General features: G+C 37.6%; 2 protein-coding genes across 3 annotated transcripts in view; both read right to left on the bottom strand.

Moving 5' to 3' along the window:
- The window catches only part of LOC127661737 (vasodilator-stimulated phosphoprotein-like), a 56,895-nt gene extending 49,464 nt beyond the window's left edge, over positions 1-7,431 (bottom strand). The window contains exon 1 of one of the 2 annotated variants that reach the window (XM_052152591.1): positions 6,957-7,431. In XM_052152591.1, the coding sequence (XP_052008551.1) occupies positions 6,957-6,961 (5 nt within the window). In that variant the 5' untranslated portion in view covers positions 6,962-7,431. The remainder of the gene's footprint in view (positions 1-6,956) is intronic. The other variant, XM_052152590.1, reaches the window with a different exon arrangement.
- A 6,551-nt stretch (positions 7,432-13,982) lies between these two features.
- On the bottom strand, positions 13,983-18,320 carry snrpd2 (small nuclear ribonucleoprotein D2 polypeptide). Its single transcript, XM_052152667.1, has 3 exons — positions 18,220-18,320; positions 17,574-17,753; positions 13,983-14,521 (listed from the first exon to the last, which is right to left on the bottom strand). Coding segments are annotated over exons 1-3 (357 nt in total). The 5' UTR covers positions 18,222-18,320; the 3' UTR covers positions 13,983-14,346.
- Positions 18,321-21,482: the final 3,162 nt, after the last annotated feature.

Genomic DNA, 21,482 nt, shown 5'->3' with positions numbered 1-21,482 from the left:
CTGAGGTTTCAAACTTAAATGGACATGTGGATGTGGCCTTAATGTTTTGCTGAATAACGAAGTGTTAAGACTAGAGTATACTTAGTTTTTCGTGTGCCATTATGCCTTGCATATGAAAAGACGCCTGGTCAAAGTATACTTTTGTTGACCACTAACCCAAAAGCAACTGCACTACGGCGGTTTTGCGATACTCTTTAAAACAGTCAATTCCACGTGCAAAAGCAGACAAAGCACTTAGATGTAAACAGGTACACAAAGCTAAGCAAACTGGACTGCGCACGGACTGTGCGCATTATGATAACGTTGTCATCAGCACAGTGCGCGAGACGTAGCAGCACACGGACAACGCATATAAAATTATACTTTAGCTTCAATTAAGGCTGGGCGTTATGAGGGTATACAGCACGACAGTATTCTACCATTTATTCTGTGGCATAGGGCTGGGTGATATGGCCTAAAAACACATCAATATAAATACATATTTATCACAAAATGTTTCATACCATTAATAGGGGAGTGAATTCATTTCACGTGTTTGTTAAACCTCAAGAATAAATTAAAAATAACTTGCTTGCTTACAATTCAGATGGTAAGCTAACTTTTAAAGTACACTCAGTTTAGAATTTAATCTTACATTAGGTGTGTGTGACCTCTTTTAAATGAAATTTCACCAATTTCATAATCTTTAGCTGATGTTTGACTCCACTGAAACACTTTCTTGTGACGCTTCACAGTCCAGCTCAGTAGGTGGCAGTAATGCACCATGAGCTGGATTGCCAACCAACAACAAATTTCACAAGGAGAAGAAACCCGTCTTTGCCTGTGACAGCATCATGGATCATGAAAAACCATTTAACTAAATAGTACACAACAAAACAGCAATGGTGTTGACGCTGGAGTTGTTGTGTTCAATCGATAGCTGTATTGCTATCAGATTAGCTAATGTCTACAGAAACTCATCTGGCCTTATTACCGGTTTCAAAGACAGCAGGGCTGCCTTCTAACAGGTGTTCATGACAGTGATTCAGTTAGTTAGTTGTGTTTATAACTTCGCAGAAATGGCTTCGCCCCCCTGTGATTACCCCTCCACGTGCCAATGCTGGCAGGTTGCCGACCCCTGGTCTACATGTATAGCATAGGCTAAATATTGAAAATTACTCAAAAGTTTATCATCGATATCTGAATTTTTTCCCACTAAATATGGATATTGTTTTATCGCTCAGCCCTACAGTGGCATTTCCGCGGCTCATTTAAAAGAATCTGCCTGCCACATTAATTAAAAAAATGTATGCATATAAAAATTCCAGTATTGTGATATACTTAAGCAATATCACACGAGCAAGAGTGCAATATAGCCCTACATCAGCGCTGCTGTGATTCAGCCGCAGGTCATCACAGCAGTGCAGATTTAGGGCCACATAGCACGATAGTGAGTGTGATATTAACAAGTTCCATTAACAAGTACATTTTTTAAAAATTAGGGAAAACTGAGTATGCTCATAAAAAACGCATTTGTGCATGGGACTACTTTCTTACGCAGCGGATCAGAATCTGCCGTTGCTGTTTCAAAACAAATGATACGACCAAGCCTTCCTTACTAATTCAAAAATGTCACTTCAGAAATAGTCAATAATCACGGCTTGTGCTGTTTCTAACAAGTGATTGGATAAACAAGGATGGATGGATAGATGGGGGGGTGTGTGTGTGTGTGCCACTCCCAAGCAGAGATACTATCAGCTTTCTCAGTGGAAAAATAGCGTCCAAGCAGGGGAATTTCTCCCGATTTCACAGTAGACGGTGCGCAAGAGTCATTCACTAAAGAAACTGCAATGTCCTCCATTTTTGTCCACTCAATGTGGAAAGTCCTATAAGCGCCTTCAGTTTGTGCAATTAATCAGTCTGTTGTGTCTCTCAGCTCTGATGTGCAGTAATGCTGAAGTTGTTCTTTTAAAGCTATTTCCTAGCTTTAGTAGTGTAGTAGTAATACATGCGATCAGGAAGAGCTGTTGTATGTAAACGGCTCAAGTGGCTTCACTTCTCGTCAGTTTACTGGCTCATATAACACATAAAAATGATCTTTTGCCACCACCTGCTGGCTAACATATGTAAGACAAAAAAAAAAAAGACAAACCATAGCTCTTAACACTCTCACTCTTACACTTAAGTTGAGAATGGCACGAACACAACAGGGTGATACACAGTGAAGCGTCTGAGTGCTGATGGTGTCAGACCATCAGTGCTCATGGAACGTCTCTCGTCCAATCAGATTCAAGGACCGGAACAAACTGTTGTATATTGCATATGTGGCAGGGCAGAGGGCGGGGCCGGGTCATACACACCCGGTCCCTTATCAGGCTAATCAAGCCTCCAAGAGGGATAAAGGTCGACTGCGGAGGATGGTGCAGGAGAGAGAGATCGTTTACGTGTTTGTCTTTTAATTAATCATTAAAATACTATTTATGTCGTCAAGCCGGTTCTCGCCTCCACCTTTCCATTGAACTGCTTTACACTGGTGCAGAAACCCGGGAAGGAGGAGGGATACACCGTAGTAGAGTTCTCGCCACTACCGTCCACCCCAACGGAGAAGCCACAGCCAACTGCCGGGGGACGAGAAGCCCGGCTGCCTGGAAGCGGAGGAACGGCCGTCGACTGCGAGGGGAGAAGGGGCTCCTAATCGACCGCCTGGAGCGGTCAGGGCCGCTGCCGGGGGAGCAGGAGTCCCCTACCATCTGCTGAAACTCTGCGGGGTTTGAGACTGCCGACCACCTGGAGAGGGAGAACCACTGCCAGGGGCGGAGGAGACCCCTTCTGTTCCCCGAGAACGCGGCCAGGGGCTGGAGGACTGCCTCTGATCCGCCCGGAGAGGTGTCTAACGGCTGTCGTCCGTTAGAGGGTGGAGGAGTTGCCGAGGAACAAGCTACGGCGTATCAGATAACTGGATAGTAAGTGGTTTTTTTCATCTCTCTCTCCTCTCTCACTCACTGCCGATCCGCATTGGCCTTTTCCCTCTCGTTTAAATTTTACAGTGTTTTTTTGGGGGGTACTACACAGTTACAGGAAGTACCCCCCATTTTTATTATTTCTGTTTCCTTCCCCTTGTCCCCTCGCTCATCCAGGTAGACGGGGATGACCTTCCGGCAGACAGGCGAAAGGCAAAGGGGGGTTGTACGCCATGCCGGGGGCTCCCCTGCTTGAGAGAACGAGGGAGGAATGTGGCAGGGCGGAGGGTGGGGCCGGGTCGTGATTCTACACACCCGGTACCTTATCAGGCTAATCAAGCCTCCGAGAGGGATAAAGGCCGACTGCAGAGGATGGTGTGGGAGAGAGAGACTGTTTACGGACATGTCCGTCATGTGTGTGTTTTGTTTAAGTTAATCATTAAAACATTATTTATGTTGTCAAGCCGGTTCTCGCCTCCTCTTTTCCATTGAACTGCGTTACAGTATATTATTACTGTGATCTAAACTTCCTCTTACTGTGATATGAGACTTGTCATACTGCCCACCCCTAGATTCACCTTGTGTGAACCATCAGCTTCATCAAATGGGGGGAAAAAAGCATTCATATAATTTCAACAATTTAGTGTACATTTAATTTTTTGTCAATAAATTGTATATGGTTGTTTCTTCAACTGCTTTAAAGAAATTGGTAAACATCTGTCATTGAAAACCCCATACTGGTTGACCCCTACTCCTCCCCTACACCCCTACCATTTCAGTAACTGAAAGTCAGTAACCACACATGAATCATGATCACAATAAATTTAATTCTGGCAGCACAAGGACAGCACAGTCGCATCTGGCATGGTGTGCAAAGCCACCAGTGCCACCCTAAAGCCCTTTAGCCTAGAGCAGCACAAGGGTGGAAATCATTTAGATAAAGTCATGCTGGGCGAGTCCCTGACAGTCATCAGCCTGATAACAGCAGTGAATCACAGCTCTGACATTAATCACACATGCACTTCCAGGGCGACAGGCTGTGTCTCGGAAATACACATGAACAAACTATACTGATTACACAGCAAGCGACGAACACCAGCTGCGGACCACCTGTGTGCATGTTTCAATTTAAAGGTGATCTCTGTACTTTCTGCACCACTAGTGGCACTAAACAGAATTGTTAAAATGATCAATGTTTTCAAACGATCACCTCCTCCGCCATTGGTCAAGTCAAAAAGATAGCCCCGCCCCAAACTCACACTATTGGTTGAGCCCATGTTACTATGTCAAGCCAAATTGGGTCACCTAAACAAATTAATGAAATATCAGGATTAAGCATAAACAATGCTGGATAGAAACACACAGATGCAAATAAAATAATTAAAATGTGCATAAAATACATGGATAAATTGGTATCCGAGTTTTTTTTATACATTGCTACATACACATATACAATATGTGGATATCATAGCATAGCATTTGTAATGTTGCTCTGGATATTCTTAAATGCCAAAGCTAGCAAAAATGAAGATCAAAGCATTTCGTCTGCCCACTCTAAATTAGAAGCAATTTATAACATTTAAGAAAAGAGGCATGGTGGCTTCAACGTCCATTTCTGTTAACAAACACGTTTGTTGGGTTTTGTTGGGTCAGTGTGTAAACCCTGTTGATGTTTGGTGGGGCAGTTTGACAATGACAGTTTTGCTTCTCAACATTGTAAATCCAGCAGCCAAATTTATAATGTTTATGTTTGTAAGAGTTTGTTGGGGCAGTGGGAATTGGTCTTAAACACAAGGGATGGAAATGCTATTTATACGCAAATTGTTTTTGCGATATTCTGATTTTTCCATATAAATTTAAATCCGTAACTTAGAAAGATGATTAGTATTCACACCTTATGGGGAAATCAATGTAGGAATAGCTTACCACCCTTATAAAGCAGAAGCACATAGTTTGTTTGAAAAACACTGGAACTTTCATTGTTCATATTTCATGATTTTAACACAGGAACTGTAGGTCAATGACTTAGTCTGCGAGCAAATTCAATGATGGGCTTCCGAAACGACAAGGTCAGTATTGGAAGCCATTGTTGCACTGGATGGCATGGTCAATTCAAAACTAGGCACTCAGCGATCCACTGCATTCTGATGTTGACTTTCCACAACATGACAGGACAATAAACTTGTAAATGTGACCACATTCCATTCTTCACCTATTATGCAAGCAAACCCGACACAGTGAACACATGGGTGGCACATCAGCACTGACCCCAATGACTTTAGCAGGGACCCAGCAAACCTCCCAGAGACTCGTTTCCTGTGTGTCACAATAACTGCAACATGACTGGCAGCACAGGTTGCCTGATAGTATCACTACTGAAATTTGCATGGAAGTAAAAAAACTGCAGCTGAGGTTTTAGAATGTTTGCTTATTTGTACACATTGTTATTTTGGTGCGAGATCAATCTAAAAGATGCACTGATGGAAAATTTGTCACACAGGTTACTGTTGTTATTGCTGACATAGAAAAAATACTGTTTTAATCTCCTAAGGTCACTTTTTTTTAATAGGCTTTTAACAAAATCCTCCTCCAAAAAAAAAAAAACAAGCGTTATAAGCAATGAAACAAACCTATCAGCTCCAAGGTGAATCACAGCATTACAAAAATTGTTGAGGTAAAAAAGTAGTTGAATATAGGCAATGCTACAAGACTGTACTTACTGTTTTTAAAACACTCACTCAGCATACGCCTACTTGTCTGGGAACACATAAGAAATCTGTGATTTAACTTTAATTTTTTTAACTTAAACCTGAAAAGTTGGGTGAAAAATACATTTTAAAAAGTAATCGTTAAATAAAGATGTAAAGATTCTGCACAATTTTTAAGTCAATAACCAAATGAAAGCAAAGTTGTAACACTGACCATGTTAACTCAATTTAAACACAGTAAGACAAGTTTCTTTAGAATATGCTTATAATTGGTAGTAAGAAATTGTATATTTTTTTTTTAGAAGCAGAGTGGTCTCAGACATTTAAACTCCAATGCATGTATATAAAATAACAATTTACTCATTATGTTCACTTTAAAAAGTAGCCTTGAACACTAAATGTAAAACTGCACAGGCGCAGAAGGATATGGAATTATCAGGCTCCATATTGTAAATCTAGGTTAGTTTCAGGTACATCCCTGACCACGAATTTACGAATCCTACTATGGTAACGGTTTGAATTCATAAATATGAATTAGGTTCCTCGACGTTTCCTATTGGATGAACGTCGTGTCGCCTAATTATTATTCATACACAAAGCCTTCGCCCAAGTAGAATTCGTAAATTCCCGCCGCGGCCAACTCCCAAAAAAGAAAAAGAACAGGAAGGGCTCACAAAAGAGGACTGGCAACGTGTTACAAAGAGTCAGGTATTCAATGTATCGTTTGACAGCTGCATTTTCAACACGCATAAACAACTATGAGCACATCGCCTTAAGATATACTTACGGATACTAGTTTAATTATGTGGTGGTGTTTGTGTAAAATAAAGTGTGTCATGCAAACGCATATTAAGTAAACACTGCAGGTACGTCTTGTTTAAAAACAAAAATAGTTCTAAGTTTTAAACGTTCTTCCAACTTAAAATTGTTGAAATAACTCGCTAATCATCTTTGAAAAAGTAATTCAAATGTATGTCTTTTGAGAAACGAGTGCCACGTTTTGAGTAAATGTTGATAACAAATCCATTCAGCAACAGCATGTCATATAAAAAGAAAAAAAGATTGACGGACTGTCACAAAGCCAGACGAAACGAATGGACATTATTTATAAGTTTGTGTGTAAACACCAAGAAAAAACACTTGCACCTTATGATGGTTCACTTGAAGTGCGAGTTACAGAAGAAACAAACTAAACTGTGCTACACACACGCACGCGCGCGCGCTATTGGCCTCAATCATTATTATTGAAGCGGGCAAAACAAACTGAACACAAAAGCGTGGGCAACAAATCTGATTTGACACGCTTTACCTCATTGTTCGACGACAGTGCAGATCCCCTTCAGATGTAAAGCTGAACTTCCAAAGGCAAAAACAAAAGAGAAAACGACGAGATCGACGTGAGCCTCATCGATAAACCCACTGAAGGGCTCTGGTGTTTTTCTTTAATCTGTGGGAAGAAGGATAAGCAGCACTGCTTGTTGATTTCCTGGTTTCGGAGTTAAGGAGGGGGTTGGAGGTGAAGTGTGGAGAGAGTTGCTACTGGAACAGGGCTAGTGTCAACTCTAATCAGTATCCTGAATTCATGCCGCGCTCCTTTCTAAATATCCCGGCAAAGTGTCCAGATGTCTCGCTTCATGTCTGCGTCTCCATGCGCGCGGCTGTTTGTTTGTGAAGTATCAAAGCGGCGCAGTTTCTGCTGTTCGCCACCGGTCGATCTGTAACATTCATTCGTGACCGAAGCCCAACCTGCTCCTTAACTCTGAGGAAAACGCTTTCATTCCTGTCTGTCTGCCCCTCCCGAGCTGAGAAAGGAGAGAAATGTGCTCCTCCAGTCCCTAGCGGCCGGGATCCATAACTCCAAATCTGCTGCACAAATAAAGCTCTGCTGGTGGGAAATGTTCATATCTGAGGATGTTTACACGACTGAAATTTGATAATTGATCCCTTGATTTTGGTTTCTTCTGCTTCGGGTACTTTTAGCCCTGTGAATTTCTATTAAGTAAAATCCTGAAAAAAAAATAAAAATAAATAATTAACCCTATTTTAATTAATTTGTCTACTTACAATGTCCATCAGTATATGTACATGCATCACTGGAGATTTAAGTCATGTTTGAAAAGTTTAATAGTGTGATAAAAATAATAAGCAAAATAATAAGCTGATGGAAATAACATTCTTAACATTTTAAGAAATGAAAGGGCTCTTGTCTTGCTAAGGCTATTTCATAACTATAACTCTATCTGTCTGTCTGTCAATCTATCTATGTCTGTCTATTTGTCTGTCAGTCTATCTATCTATCTATCTATCTATCTATCTATCTATCTATCTATATTTGTCAGTCTGTCTATCAATCTATCTCTCTATCTATTTGTCTTTCAGTCTGTCTTTCTATTGGTCTGTTAAATAGAGTTAACAGCATGCGAATATGAACATCAAATATCTCCACATTCTCTGGTATTCATTAGGAAGCTTTGGGAAATATCCAAACATGCATGTCACATCAGCCACTGCTATGTCTGTTTGGGTGTCTCTCTCTTTAACAAATACACACAAATGTCTCACTGTCTAAAAGCCTATTTCAAAAGAACAAACTGCTGAATCAACCGCCTGTCTGGATATGAATATTCCTGATAAAAATCTATGTCTAATCATTAACTTTACTCAACTACCCATGATTCTGCTGCATACAGTATAGGACTTCACCTACAGACATGATTTTTAAAGAAGTAAACATTGGCATGCAATTATGTAAGCCTTTGATCATCACATAATCAGATTTTTAGCCAGTGAAGCATTTCATTTGGAAACAGAGATCACATAAAATATTAAATTATATTACATATATTACAAAGAGCCTTTGTACATCTGTAGTGTTTGTGCATATATGACATGTTTCATACAGAACGGACTGCTTTGATTAGAATCTTATCTAAAAGGAAACTAGTTAGTTGTAATTTTAGTCTTACCCCTCCTCCATTGAGACACTTTTACAAGCTTTTTTTTTACAAGAATGGGATTCTGCCTGTATGGCACAGTTTTCTCAGACCTTCTTCAGAAAACACAGGATACTGAAAAGACTCTATAACATTATTTGCACTTTTCCATACTTGGTGCCTTTTAAGACAAATATGAAACAAGCAGAGCAGTGCTTTGAAGAATATAACATTAGAAGATCACTGTGCAGAGGCCAAAAACACTGACCCATATTCTGACAATTATCCTATCTTTAAGAAATCTCTGTTTACATTAAACACACACACACACACACACACACACACACACACACACACACACAGTATTATTCTTATTCTCGTTTATAATAATTTTACAGTAAATTCGTGGAAAGGGCAAACGATACCGTGGTGAATGTACGCCATCTAGTGAAACAATCCGTGGCTGTACATTATCAGAAAGCAATTTTCACGTTTACCAACAGATGGCGGTGTAATTACATGATACAATACAATCAGACAGTTCACTCACCACCAGACAGCAGAAACAACATCTAGTTCATATAAAAGGTTATATTAATGGACAAGTGGCATTATTATCCGGGGTTTCAGCGAAAATTACACTAAAAGTGACAAAAATGTCCCCAAAGAATTCAAATGTCCCTCTAGTTGATTTTTTTTATACGTTGTCTGAACATTTGACATATTTCAATGTACAGTGAACCCAAAAAGTATTTGGATACTTAAGTGACCCAGTATGAAAATGTATAAATGTCTCTGCAAGGACATCTGTATGAACATTGTTTGTAATGCAGAGTAACTTTACATTATTACATTAAATATATGGACATACTCCACAAAATCTGACAACAAGAAAGTGTCCAAATAGATGTGTCTAATTTTTAAACAAGGCATTATATTTATAATAATTTGCAAACTACTTTGGGGGAAATGCTTTGCTTGTTTATTGTGTTAAGATACAATATTAACAGCTTTTAGTTTGATTTTTATAGGTAGCAGTCATAATTGTTCAGATTCAGAATTGATTTCAATTAAATGATCCAACTGGATTTGACGTAAATGGAATGTATTAGCTTTATATAAAAGCCATTATTTATTTGCTCTGTGTTTTGTGGAAAGTCTGAGAAAAAAAAAACTCTAAACGGCACTGGAATCAGTAGTGGAAAGTTCCAACACAATTCTGTAATTCAGAATTTCACATTGCCCCCATTTGGTGAATTGCTAACATAATTTATTTAAGTGTGCAAAGTACTTTATGTTTATGTTTTTAGGCAAACCGATTAGCAGGAACAAAGACAATAAGAGCTTATCTTCACCCTAGATTCAACACACATAATCCAAATATCCAAACATCTTTCAGCATCTTAAACATAGCAATGTTATTAATGTTTTATATGAGACCTGATTGCTGTAACACCTTCTTTAGTAGTTTCCGTGGAGCCATGATGCATATTGTGCACACAGTTGATCTTATGTGTGCACCATCATTACCAGAAATGTGTCGTTCCCGCTACAATGCAGTACATTTTGTCCACATCATATATGTCTTAATATACTGGCTCAAAATTATTCATATTAATTTTAAAATGACTCATGTGAGCAGTAAACAGTCTTTATTTCAATTAGGTTCCATCCTGTTAATTGTCTTGTAATATGTTAACATATTATTTCCTAAAGCCTACTATTTATTTTTATATAAATAAATTACAATAGCACAAAAGCATTTTTTAATTTGTAAAATTAGCCCACAGACAAGGGTGTAGCAGCCACGGGGGACGTGGGGGATCCAAGAAAGGACAATCCTTCTTTTAAGCACACATTGTAAGTGGAGTTTCTATCAGTGCATGAGTCTTCATTAAGTTGTTTTTGCCAATTTAAGCAGATTACTAGATCTGTGTTAAATATTTAACGCTAATTTTAATATCAGCTCCTGTTTTTTACCTCTATGTTGGTGTGCAGTCGACAAACTGTAGGAAAAAAAGATAGATCTGCTGTGTTCTTAGAACACTTGTGCATTTTACTGAAGTCAGTAGATATATAGACATGCTTTTTTATACATGAAAATGTATGGATGTTATTGAAACTCATAATTATTATAAGACTATTAAATTCTTTTGATTTAAGTCATGCTCAGCAGCTCACAAACTGTAGGGAAATAATAGATTTGATTTGTTCTTATAATATTAAAACCTCTACTAAAATCTCTTTTAAAAGATTCAAATTTTCTTTTGACCCTCGATTCAGGTGGCATCACTAGAAATGGTCACTGAATCATGAAATGGATCTGAATTTTGGTGAAGTAGTCAAAACTCTGGAGCCACACACTCAAAACAATCAAATCTCTAGAGTAAAAACTAAAATTTTGCACATGCTCAATAATTTATTCAGGACAATTCAGTCTTTTATTGTCATGTGTGTAACAAATGCAAGTGCTCCACGAGATGCCCTTTATTTTTGCAGATAATTTTGCAATACTTGAATCTTTAAAATAATACAAATAGGCTATTAAAAGTAAATCATACATCATATTAATATTATATCATACTTGTATATTAATATATACTGTAATATATATTAATACTGCACTGTGAGGGTTCTGTGCGAGCACTTACTGACAGCTCCTGCTTACAGAGTTTCAAATGTATCTCGGCCACGCAACAGAAATGACGAAGGTGACAAACAGTGAGTGCGCGAGATCAAGTGCGCACAAAGCGGGACCGGGCAGCCAAAGGGTGACGGCACAGTTCAAGCGCAGTTTGTGCATCTCTGAACTGTTCTGTCCCCGTTTGGTTACCATGTGCGCATCTGATCTCGCGGCAGCGGAGCTGCTTGGAAACAAACTGCGGCGTTTCGAGTTACCGCGCGCGCGATCGATGACTGGGCGACAGTATCGCGTTGCGCGCGCAGGGGATACTGAGTATCGACGCGTGACCGATCGCTATCATAATCACACTTCCCCTCTTATCACCTCAGCGTGCTGAATAAAACATACCGCTCTCCTGCCAAGAGCAGTCACCCCGAACAAACTTATTCAAGTTCAAAAAGGAAACCTGAAATGGGCTCTACTGTGTCATTCCTGTGATGCGTTGCATTTCAAACTCGGTAACGGTAAAAAAAAAATATATATATATATATATATATATATATATATATATATATAAAAATATATATGTATATATATATAAAAATATATATGTATATATATATATATATATATATATATATATATATATATATATATATATATATGTTATGCTTTAATTCCAGTTACAATTTCGGATTATAAAGATAAACAGTGTCAAGAAATATTCAACAGTATTGCTCAGTGAGATATATTTTGCCTGGGAAAATGTCATAAACCAAGTGTGGCAATTAAAGGAATATTCCGGGTTCAATGTAAATTAAGCTAAATCAACAGCATTTGTGGCATAAAGTTGGCTACCTCAAAAACAAATCAAAAATCCTCGCCGCTCAATTATTTAAAAAATTGCGGTTACAGTAAGGCATTTACAATAGAAGTGAATGGGGCCAGTCCATAAACGTTAAATTACTCACCGTTTCAAAAGTATAGAAACAAGACGTGTTAACATGATTTAAGTTTGTTAAAATTGCTTACTAAACTTTTTGTGTAAAGTACCAATACAGCTGGGTTGTCATGACAACAAAAGTAAATTTCACAGGTAAATAAAATACGTACATTTTACTTTACTTTTTGAAGCTGGTGTTCCCAGCATGCACCGGGCTTGAATTAATGAGCTTACATGGTTTCACAAGTATATTTACACAGTTTTTATTGTTGATTTTGTTATTACATTTTGCAATTTCTTGTTTTGTGAAGTCTACAGTTTATTTTCTACTCAAAATTAACCATTCATGATAAAAAATATATATATATACTTGTGAAACCATGTAAGCTCATTAATATAATATATATATATAGCTTGATTGTTACCGTGTTTGGTCTGTGTGCGCATCTCTGTATTAGATTTGTTAATAACATTTACTGTATCAACTGAAATGTTCAAGTGAAATCGACTCACTTTAATCAATGTTATGCCATGACGTAGATTTCAATTAATTTATACCATTATAATTTGTTTGTTTAAAAACTTAAATTAAACTTAAGTAAATCTTACTACTAATTTTTTCAAGTGTAATTTTGAAACAATGTGGGGTTTGTTTTGTGTGTTAATGGACTGGCCCCATTCACTTCTATTGTAAGTGCCTTCCTGTAACTGTTTGCTATACAATCCTTGGGTGTTGTGGGTAATTGCCAGGATTTTGGAATTAGTTAGGTGGTTCATTTAGTAGCCCAACCCCTAAATCTATTATATTATTGTCCCTATGGCTTTGGTCCCTCATGCAATACAAGTCTATGGGATCTGTCGGCCATTAAGTATGATTGCTTAAAAAAAGCAATAGACCCCTCTATTATCAAGCCACTCAATTTGAGGTATTATTCCTCTGAGGCAAATAATAAGCTATTTACAGAAGTTTAATACTTGGTATTTGAGCAAACCCCTAACCAAATGTATGGGAAACAGTAATAGTGATGCTTGTCTTAAGCAAACAGTAATAAAATCTTTATTTAGCAAATATCACTATTAAATCTGAATTATTTTAATCCAACCCAGTTTAATAATTTACACATCTAAAAGCCCTATGTCAGTTTATATTTGTTTAATACAGTTTTGTATCAAACCACATTAAAACTAAACGCTTAAATATAATGTCATATCAGTGGAACACACTAACACAAACTGATACACAAGTGTTGGCTTATCACCATCCCACTGAATATTTAAGCAACCTGACAGTGATTTTATGAGGCTGTCCTTTCAGGTCAAGTCCTGAGATAACCCGTCTCTCTATATATCCTTATAAAACATACACATAATTGAATCTAGGTTAATATATTAACAAACCAATTTTCCAGAGGGTTCTTTCTAGTTTTAAAAGACAATTAAATGCAATCATTGTAATTTTAAAAATAAGTCTGTAAAGACTAATTACTGTTTAAAAGGCTTTGAGTGTGAGGGGTCAGTGGAGCTCACGGTGGAGGGCAGAGGTGTGAAGTGACAGTCAGCACATCTGGTCACATTAATAATGCAAAAGGCCTTTAAACGGCAGTTTGTCACTTATTGAGTGCTGCCTGCTGAAATCTACACTGACACCCAAGCTGCTGCCAGGGGACTCTACCAAATGAGAGTCGGATGAAGGGAGGGGATGAGAGGGGGCACCAGACAGTGAGAGGGAAGCAAAGAGGACAAACAGCAACATGAAACGTTGGACAGATTATCAATTTTTTGTCTGGAAATGGTTAAAAAATAAAAATACTTTGTATAACAAATTCAAAAGAGGTTTGAATAGCCAAAAGTTTATTTAAAAAAACAATAAAAAAAAACAATTTAACTCATGTGTGCCTAAACAATAGTACTTTTTTTTTTATATAACTTCAAAACAAAAGATGAGCAAAAAAATACAAAAAAAAAATTCTACATTTTCATCTTTGACCAGGCAATCTCTCACGATGACGACAAACATTTTAAATTTCTCCAGCAAAATTCCATCACAGCACCAGACAAATTGTTAGGTGCACTGTCTCGTTAAATGGAAAATATTTAATTTGATGCACTGCCTAATAAACATGGGCTGAGAAGTCAATGCGAGTTCAGCTCTCATTCGAGCTGGCTGAAGAGCGTCTCAGGAGACAGTTATGTGTCAAGTCTATTTCCCTGTGATGAGTGGGTTCCTCAACACCACGATGACAGAATCGCCTCTCAGGAACATCTTTGAGATGTAGCGATCCTTATTGACTGGCTTGGACTTCTTCTTGCCTTTGCCACTCTTGGGCACCTCGGTCCACATTTCTTTCACATTCTCCAGCACCATGTTACAATGCCTGCAAATCCAGAGCAAAAAGACAGAGGGGCCAAATTGAGGAAAATGATTACATTAGTAGATGAAATATGTTTTTTCACCCAGTCCTCTTGTATCTTGGATTTATTTTTCACTGTACAGTCAGTGTAGGGGAAAGTTAAAGCTGTGCCTCTTTTTACTTACAAGGATAGTTCACCCAGAAATGAATATTCTCTCATCATTTACTCACCCTCATGCCATCCCAGATGTGTGTGTGACTTTCTTCTACTGAACACCAACAAAGATTTTAAGAAGAATATTTCAGCTCTGTAGGTCCATACAATGAAAGCGATAGGTGACCAGAATTTTGAAGGTCCATAAAACCCATTAAGGCAGTATAAAAGTAATCTATAAGACTACACTGGTTAAATCCATATTTTCAGAAGTGATATGATAGATCTTTGTGAGAAACAGATACATATAAATTCTCCTTCCCACCCAGTAGATGGTGATATGCACAAAGCATAAGAATGAGAAAGTGGAGATTTATAGTAAAAAAGGACTTCTGTTTCTCACCCACACCTATCATATTACTTCTGAAGATATGGATTTAACCGCTGGAGTTGTTTGGAAAATGTTTGTGATTTTTGGAGCTTTGAAGTTCTGGTCACCATTCATGTGCATTGTATGGACCAAAAGAGCTGAAATATTCTTGAGTAAGAAATAACGTGAATGTTATGTATCTGTATACTGATCTGACTCTAGAGAGCCTATACAGTTTTGGCATTTTTTTTGTGCACCACAGTATTTATAAGAGATAGATTTGTCCTTAAGTTGTCCTCTATTCAAGGAGAATAGAGGACATCCGTTTCTTTGGATGGTGCCATTTGCTAGAGCTCCTTCAGCTTCTTGGAAAATCATTGGCCCTCACTATCCTTATAAGCTTGCTTATACCACAACTTCCATTTTGTGGATAATCTTTAGGCAAAAAAAATTCCATTATTTTAGTCAATGGCAATTCCACACACACGAAAGAAACTGGTACTTTTATTCACCAAACTGGCATTCAACTGATCACAATGTATAGTCAGGACATTAATAATGTGAAAAATAACTATTACAGTTTGAAAAAAAAAAAATTCAGAACTTCTTAAACTACAAAGAGTTCTCATCAAAAAATCCTCCACATGCAGCAATGACAGCTTTGATATTCTAGCTGTCAGTTTGTCCAGATACTCAGGTGGCATTTCACCCCACATTTCCGGTCTTGTCGGACACTTCTCATGCACCTAACAGTCTAGCTGATCCCACAAAAGCACAATGGGGTTAAGATCCATAACACTCTTTTCCAATTATCTGTAGTCCAATGTCTTTTTCTTTGCAATTCTTCCCATAAGGCCTGCAGCCCTGAGTCTTCTCTATACTGTTGTACATGAAACTGGTGTTGAGTGGGTAGAATTCAATGAAGCTGTCAGCGGAGGACATGTGAGGCGTCCATTTCTCAAACTAGAGACTCTGATGTACTTATCCTCTTGTTTAGTTGTACATCTGGCCTTCCACATCTCTTTCTGTCCTTGTTAGAGCCTGCACGTTACGGTTTGACTCTTCTCGCTTTACTTTTCTGAGCTTGCTTTTCCACTGCTGTTTAGTGCCACCTCTACGTGGGTGGGATTATAGGCTGATCGTCATAGTTGTGACGCCTCTACTGCCGTGAAATCATCATAAATGTGACAAAACAATAAAACGACCGCTAGCTGTTAGCTACTAGCTCATTGTGCTGCATAAAGCAGTTGTTGCTTGTGATTTTACACAAGTGTAACAGTTAAATTGGCCAGGTTGTTTTAGGAGCAAGCTTTCCAGTAGCTGGTCAACTAAATAAAGTGAAGCTTTCAAGCAGAGTAAAGAGTCCAGGGCACTCTCCCTCCCATTGCTCATCTAGATAGCATCCATATGGTCGAACCACTTCTCCTTGATGGTTCTGCAGTCACTTTAAGTTTTTTAATTTTCCCTACACTGTTGGTAGGTTCGGTGGTAGCCGTAAACACCTGAGACACTTCCTGAAAGACTTTTTCGTTTCGCTTCTTTTCATTTATCACTAACGAGAGGAATGTCTTCACCTCGTTTTTTGACCACGGTGCGCACAGCCATTTCTTTTTTCAATTCTCGTGTCGCAAATCTAGTGATGCCAGTTGTGACTATTCTCTCTGACCAACCAGTGATCTGCATGGTTTTGACATCACATTTAGTATCGGCTTGGCTCGCTTGGAACCTCGATCGAGGTGGTACTAAAAAAAAAAAAAAAAAAAGCAAGCAGTCGATCTGTACCATGCAGTGGAAAAGCCCCATTTGAAGACTGTAATGTGCAACATTGTATGAAATCTTCAGTTTGTTTTGGCAATTTCAAGCATTGTATATATATAGCCTTCATTCCTTAAAATAATGATTGAATGATGAGTTTCTAGAGAAAGCAGTTCCTTTTTTGTCATTTCTGACCTAATATTGACCTTAAGACATGCCAGTCTATTGCATACTGTGATAACTCAAAAACAAACACAAAGTCAATGTTAAGCTTCATTTAAAGAACCAAATAGCTTTCAACTGTGTTTGATTTAATGGCAAGTGGTTTTCTAGAAATAAATGATCAATTTCACATGATTACTCAAGGATAAGGTGTTGGAGTGATGACTGCTGGAAATGGGGCCCGTGTAGATTTGATCAAAAATGACTTTTTTCAAATAGTGATGTCCTGACTATACATTGTGATCAGTTGAATGCCACTTGGTGAATTAAAGCACCAATTTCCTTACGAAACAGCAAAATCTGTACATTATTCAAAACGTTTGACGAACAGTTTATGTTTATATATATATATATATATATATATATATATATATATATATATATATATATATGCGCATTTCTTCAAAAAAATCGGTTTTCAGCATTTAAATGTTTATTACTTTTCTCCTGTCCATCTCTCAATCACAGGCAGCTATATATGATTTGCGCTTCCTAAACAGTTTCCTCGATTAAGAGAAGCTGAATGATCTCGCACTTTATGAATCATACAGTACGTTTCTAATAGAGGGGAATACCTGTCAAATGCTTTGACTCGGCCCAGCAGCTTCTTGTTATTGCGACAGTTGATCAGAACTTGTGTGTTATTTTTCACAGACTGGGTGAGCACCGAAAGAGGGCCGGTGTTGAACTCTTCCTCCTCTCTCTTCTGGAGCTCCTCGGGAGTCATCTCAGATTTGGGCTTGGTTAACAGACTCCTAATTCAAAAATTGCACTGTTAGATTGGATGGAAGATTAATGTACACTGATAATAATACGAATACGTCGTTAAGCGAAAATACTTATTTAAAATCTTCATGCATGTGTAAATTATTATTACAAATATAGCTAATTTATGTCTTACATGTTCTTCAAGAATATTGACTGAACATTTACTTGAAAAACAACAAAGTGTACACCTGCAACATAGCCGTAACAGATGGCCAATAATAAGAAACACACAAAAATAATTAATTACAAATAGGAAAATAAGTTCACAAAATAAACAAAAAACGTTTCGACTTGTATTCTCGTCGCAAGAGACTTCTAATAAGTTCATTGTGTCTGCTAACAATAGCACGAGTTCCTCCTGCAGACTTTTTGACTACAAACCAGGTATTTACATTCCCGAAATGTATAACCAAAGCATACATCAATGTAATGTGTAAAGAAGCGTAAACTCACATGTTTTAATAAGATTCGTGTTCGCGGATGTCTTCAATGAACTGAAAGCAGCAGTAGCTTACAAGCGCCTCACGTTTCTACAACGTTAAATTACTTCCGGGTCAGCGCCGCTTTGGCGTCTTATGAACAAGTTCCGGATCAACTTTCACCAACTCCGAGATGTATATATTTATAAGACATTTTTGTCTTTTTCCTTTTATGTTTTTTCAATAATTTTGCAACACACACCAACGGCATACATTTAGCCAAATGTGTGTATTTTTGGGGGAAATTATTATATTTCAACTTCAGTTCCTATAATATATGTACACAAAATAGTTACACTCAGGACCTTCAGGACAAAAATGTCCCCATTAAAACACATTAAAATCACAATATTTGATCCCAGTGCCATTAAAGCATAAAATCATGAATTCTACGATATTATGGTTTCATTCCGGAGCCTTGGCTTCAAAATTATAAAATGTCATATTTTCCACCAGATGGCGCCATTTTAGACTATGGAGCAAGTACATGCTTTTTCCCATTTTATGTTTGCTGTATTATAGAGCATGGCAGGACAACTGAATAAATGATGCAGCTAAAATTGTGTGTGTGTGTGTGTGTGTGTGTGTGTGTGTGTGTGTGTGTGTGTGTGTGTATAGTATATGTCTGTCTGTGTAAAAAACAACAAGTGACATAATGTAAACAAACTGGCATTTAAAGGGTTAACACCTGGAAATGAATTAATATTTGGTAGTTATAAGGACTGATGTTGGTTTAAAATCAGTGAAAGTGGAAAATAATATTAATATATAAAAACATTTTATGGCAGTATTTTGAAGTGGATATGTTTTATCCTCTAATGTCCTGAGTGTGTTTTTTTAATCCGACACTGCACAAAAAAATAATAATGCATCAAAATCAATGTTGTTGCTGATCATTTACATATCACAGACTGTGATAATCAAAAAAATAATAATAATAATTCCTCTTAGCATTTAGTATATGGAAAATAATTATTTTGTGTGTTTGTGTGTGTGTGTGTGTGTGTGTGTTTTAGGACTGATGTTGGTTAAAAAATAATTGAAAGTGGAAAAAATATTAATATATAATATTATTATGGCATGTTTTGACACAGACATTTTTGTCCTCTAAGGACCTTTGAGTAACTTTTTTTTAATTGATGCACAAGGGTTAATAAAATTAACCAGTCTTTCAGATTGCTGTTGGGTGAATTTATGCCACTCCTGGTGCAAAAATTCAAGTAGCTCGGCTTTGTTTGATGGCTTTTCACAATCCATCTTCCTCTTGATCACATTCCAGAGGTTTTCAATGTGGCAGAACACAAATGAAGATTTTTAGAAGAATATTTCAGTGCTGTAGAGCCATACAATGCAAGTGAATGGTGACCAGAACTTTGTTGATCCAAACAGCACATAAATGCAACATGAAAGTAATTCACACGACTCCAGTGGTTAAATGGACATGAATGTGAGAAACAGTATTTATAAAAATTTTAAGTATTTTTTTTTTTTTTACTATAAATCTTAACTTTCACAGCTAAATGTCACACGTGGCACCTTTTTAGTTTTTCTTTCAGGTGTGAAAGTATAAGGCAATATACACGAAGAATGTGAGTCACCAAAAACACAAGAAGAAGAATGTGAAAGTGGAAATTGACAGTAAAAAAGGACATAAATATTGATCTGTTTCTCACCCACACCTATCATATCACTTCTGAAGACATGGATTAAACCACTGCAGTCATATGGATTACTTTCATTCTGCCCTTATGTATACTTATAGAAGTATACTTATGATACTTTATTGTTCTACATGCTGTTCATTAAAACATTTGTAAAATAGTTTAAATTAATTTATTGAATGTATTTATATTAATCCGAAAAATGAATCTACCATCTTTACACATTTGCTTATGGTGTGGTTTATTTGACAATACTTTTTAAGGATAAAACAATTAGAAATATTAACCCACTTGTGAGATCAAATTAACTCAACATTTGGGTTGAATAAATATCCCAAATGCTGGGTTAAAATGAACAACCCAACATGCTGGGTTAGTTTAAAACAGCGTGTGTTCTATCCCATATTTAAATAGCAGCTGGGCTAAAAACAACACAATTTGGGTTACTTTTATCAAGCATTTTTTAGAGTGTACAAGTCTTTATTTATACCACTTGCTGTTATTTTTCACTGTCATGAATTGGAGCAGTCCGAGCTACAGATATGTATCTGTACCTCACATTTATGTATGCATGTATAGATAACACAAGAATGTGTCTGGCCTCTTAGCTGTGGTGTGGGGTAATATTTAGGGGGCATAGGGTCAGGTGTGTAGACCAAACAGACATCTCTTTGTTATGTGTCATGACTGACAGGGAAGACGGCTGTATGATGGGGCGAGCTTGTGAAACAGACAAAGATGTGTGTCAGTGCAGCGCTGAGACTCCAGGGGATTAGCTTACTGCTCAGAGACAGGCGGGCGCCCTCGGAGCAGAATCCCACCCATGTGATTTCACAGGGTGATGAGTTTGCTCGGGATAATCGCACACCTATAGTGTGGAGATTTGAGGATCATGTCTGTGGAATTGGTTTACAAAGCTTAACTATGGTTTGGAAATGCAAACCGAGCGCTCAAGTCCATCAGGTACACCGGCTTATGTTTTCACCTCGCCAGCTCACTTCCTTCCTCCCAGACTGTTTTTCACTCTACTCACTCCAAGCATCTTTAGAGCCTCATAAGCGCCCCTTACAAACAGAAACCAGAGCAGGGAATTGAAGCATGATCACAGTTGTTGAAGGAGTGTAAACTTGTCCTCCGTAAACTTTCCTTCGGTCTCTTGAATGTGTTTGTGTGTGTTGAAAATAGCCCTCAAAAGTGAGCTAACTCTGAAAAAATCTTCCTTTAGAAACATTCAGGGACATCCTGAGTTGGAAAATTTATAAATAAATGAAAACCCTGCTAAATAGACCAGCTTACAATTCCTGGTTAGTGCTGGTTTGGTGTTGGTGAAGCTGGTTGACCAGTATGGGCTTTCTGATAAAGCTGGCTAAGCTTGTTTAGGGACCAGCACTCCTGGGGGACCAGCACTCGAAACACAACATAAGCTGGTGAAATACTGTTTTAGCTTTATTATAAGAATGCAAAAGGTTTTCTTTTGGAGGTAGGGTAGAGGATAGTCTATAGTACTTATAATTATTTTATATAGCAATCAGTGTTTGGTGTAATCTGATTACAAAGTAATTATTTATTATAATCT

The sequence above is a fragment of the Xyrauchen texanus genome, chromosome 21 (assembly GCF_025860055.1).
Source record: "Xyrauchen texanus isolate HMW12.3.18 chromosome 21, RBS_HiC_50CHRs, whole genome shotgun sequence".
NCBI classification, from domain to species: domain Eukaryota; kingdom Metazoa; phylum Chordata; class Actinopteri; order Cypriniformes; family Catostomidae; genus Xyrauchen; species Xyrauchen texanus.
Note: the sequence above shows the minus strand (reverse complement) of the source record. Positions and strands in the feature narration are given on the sequence as shown.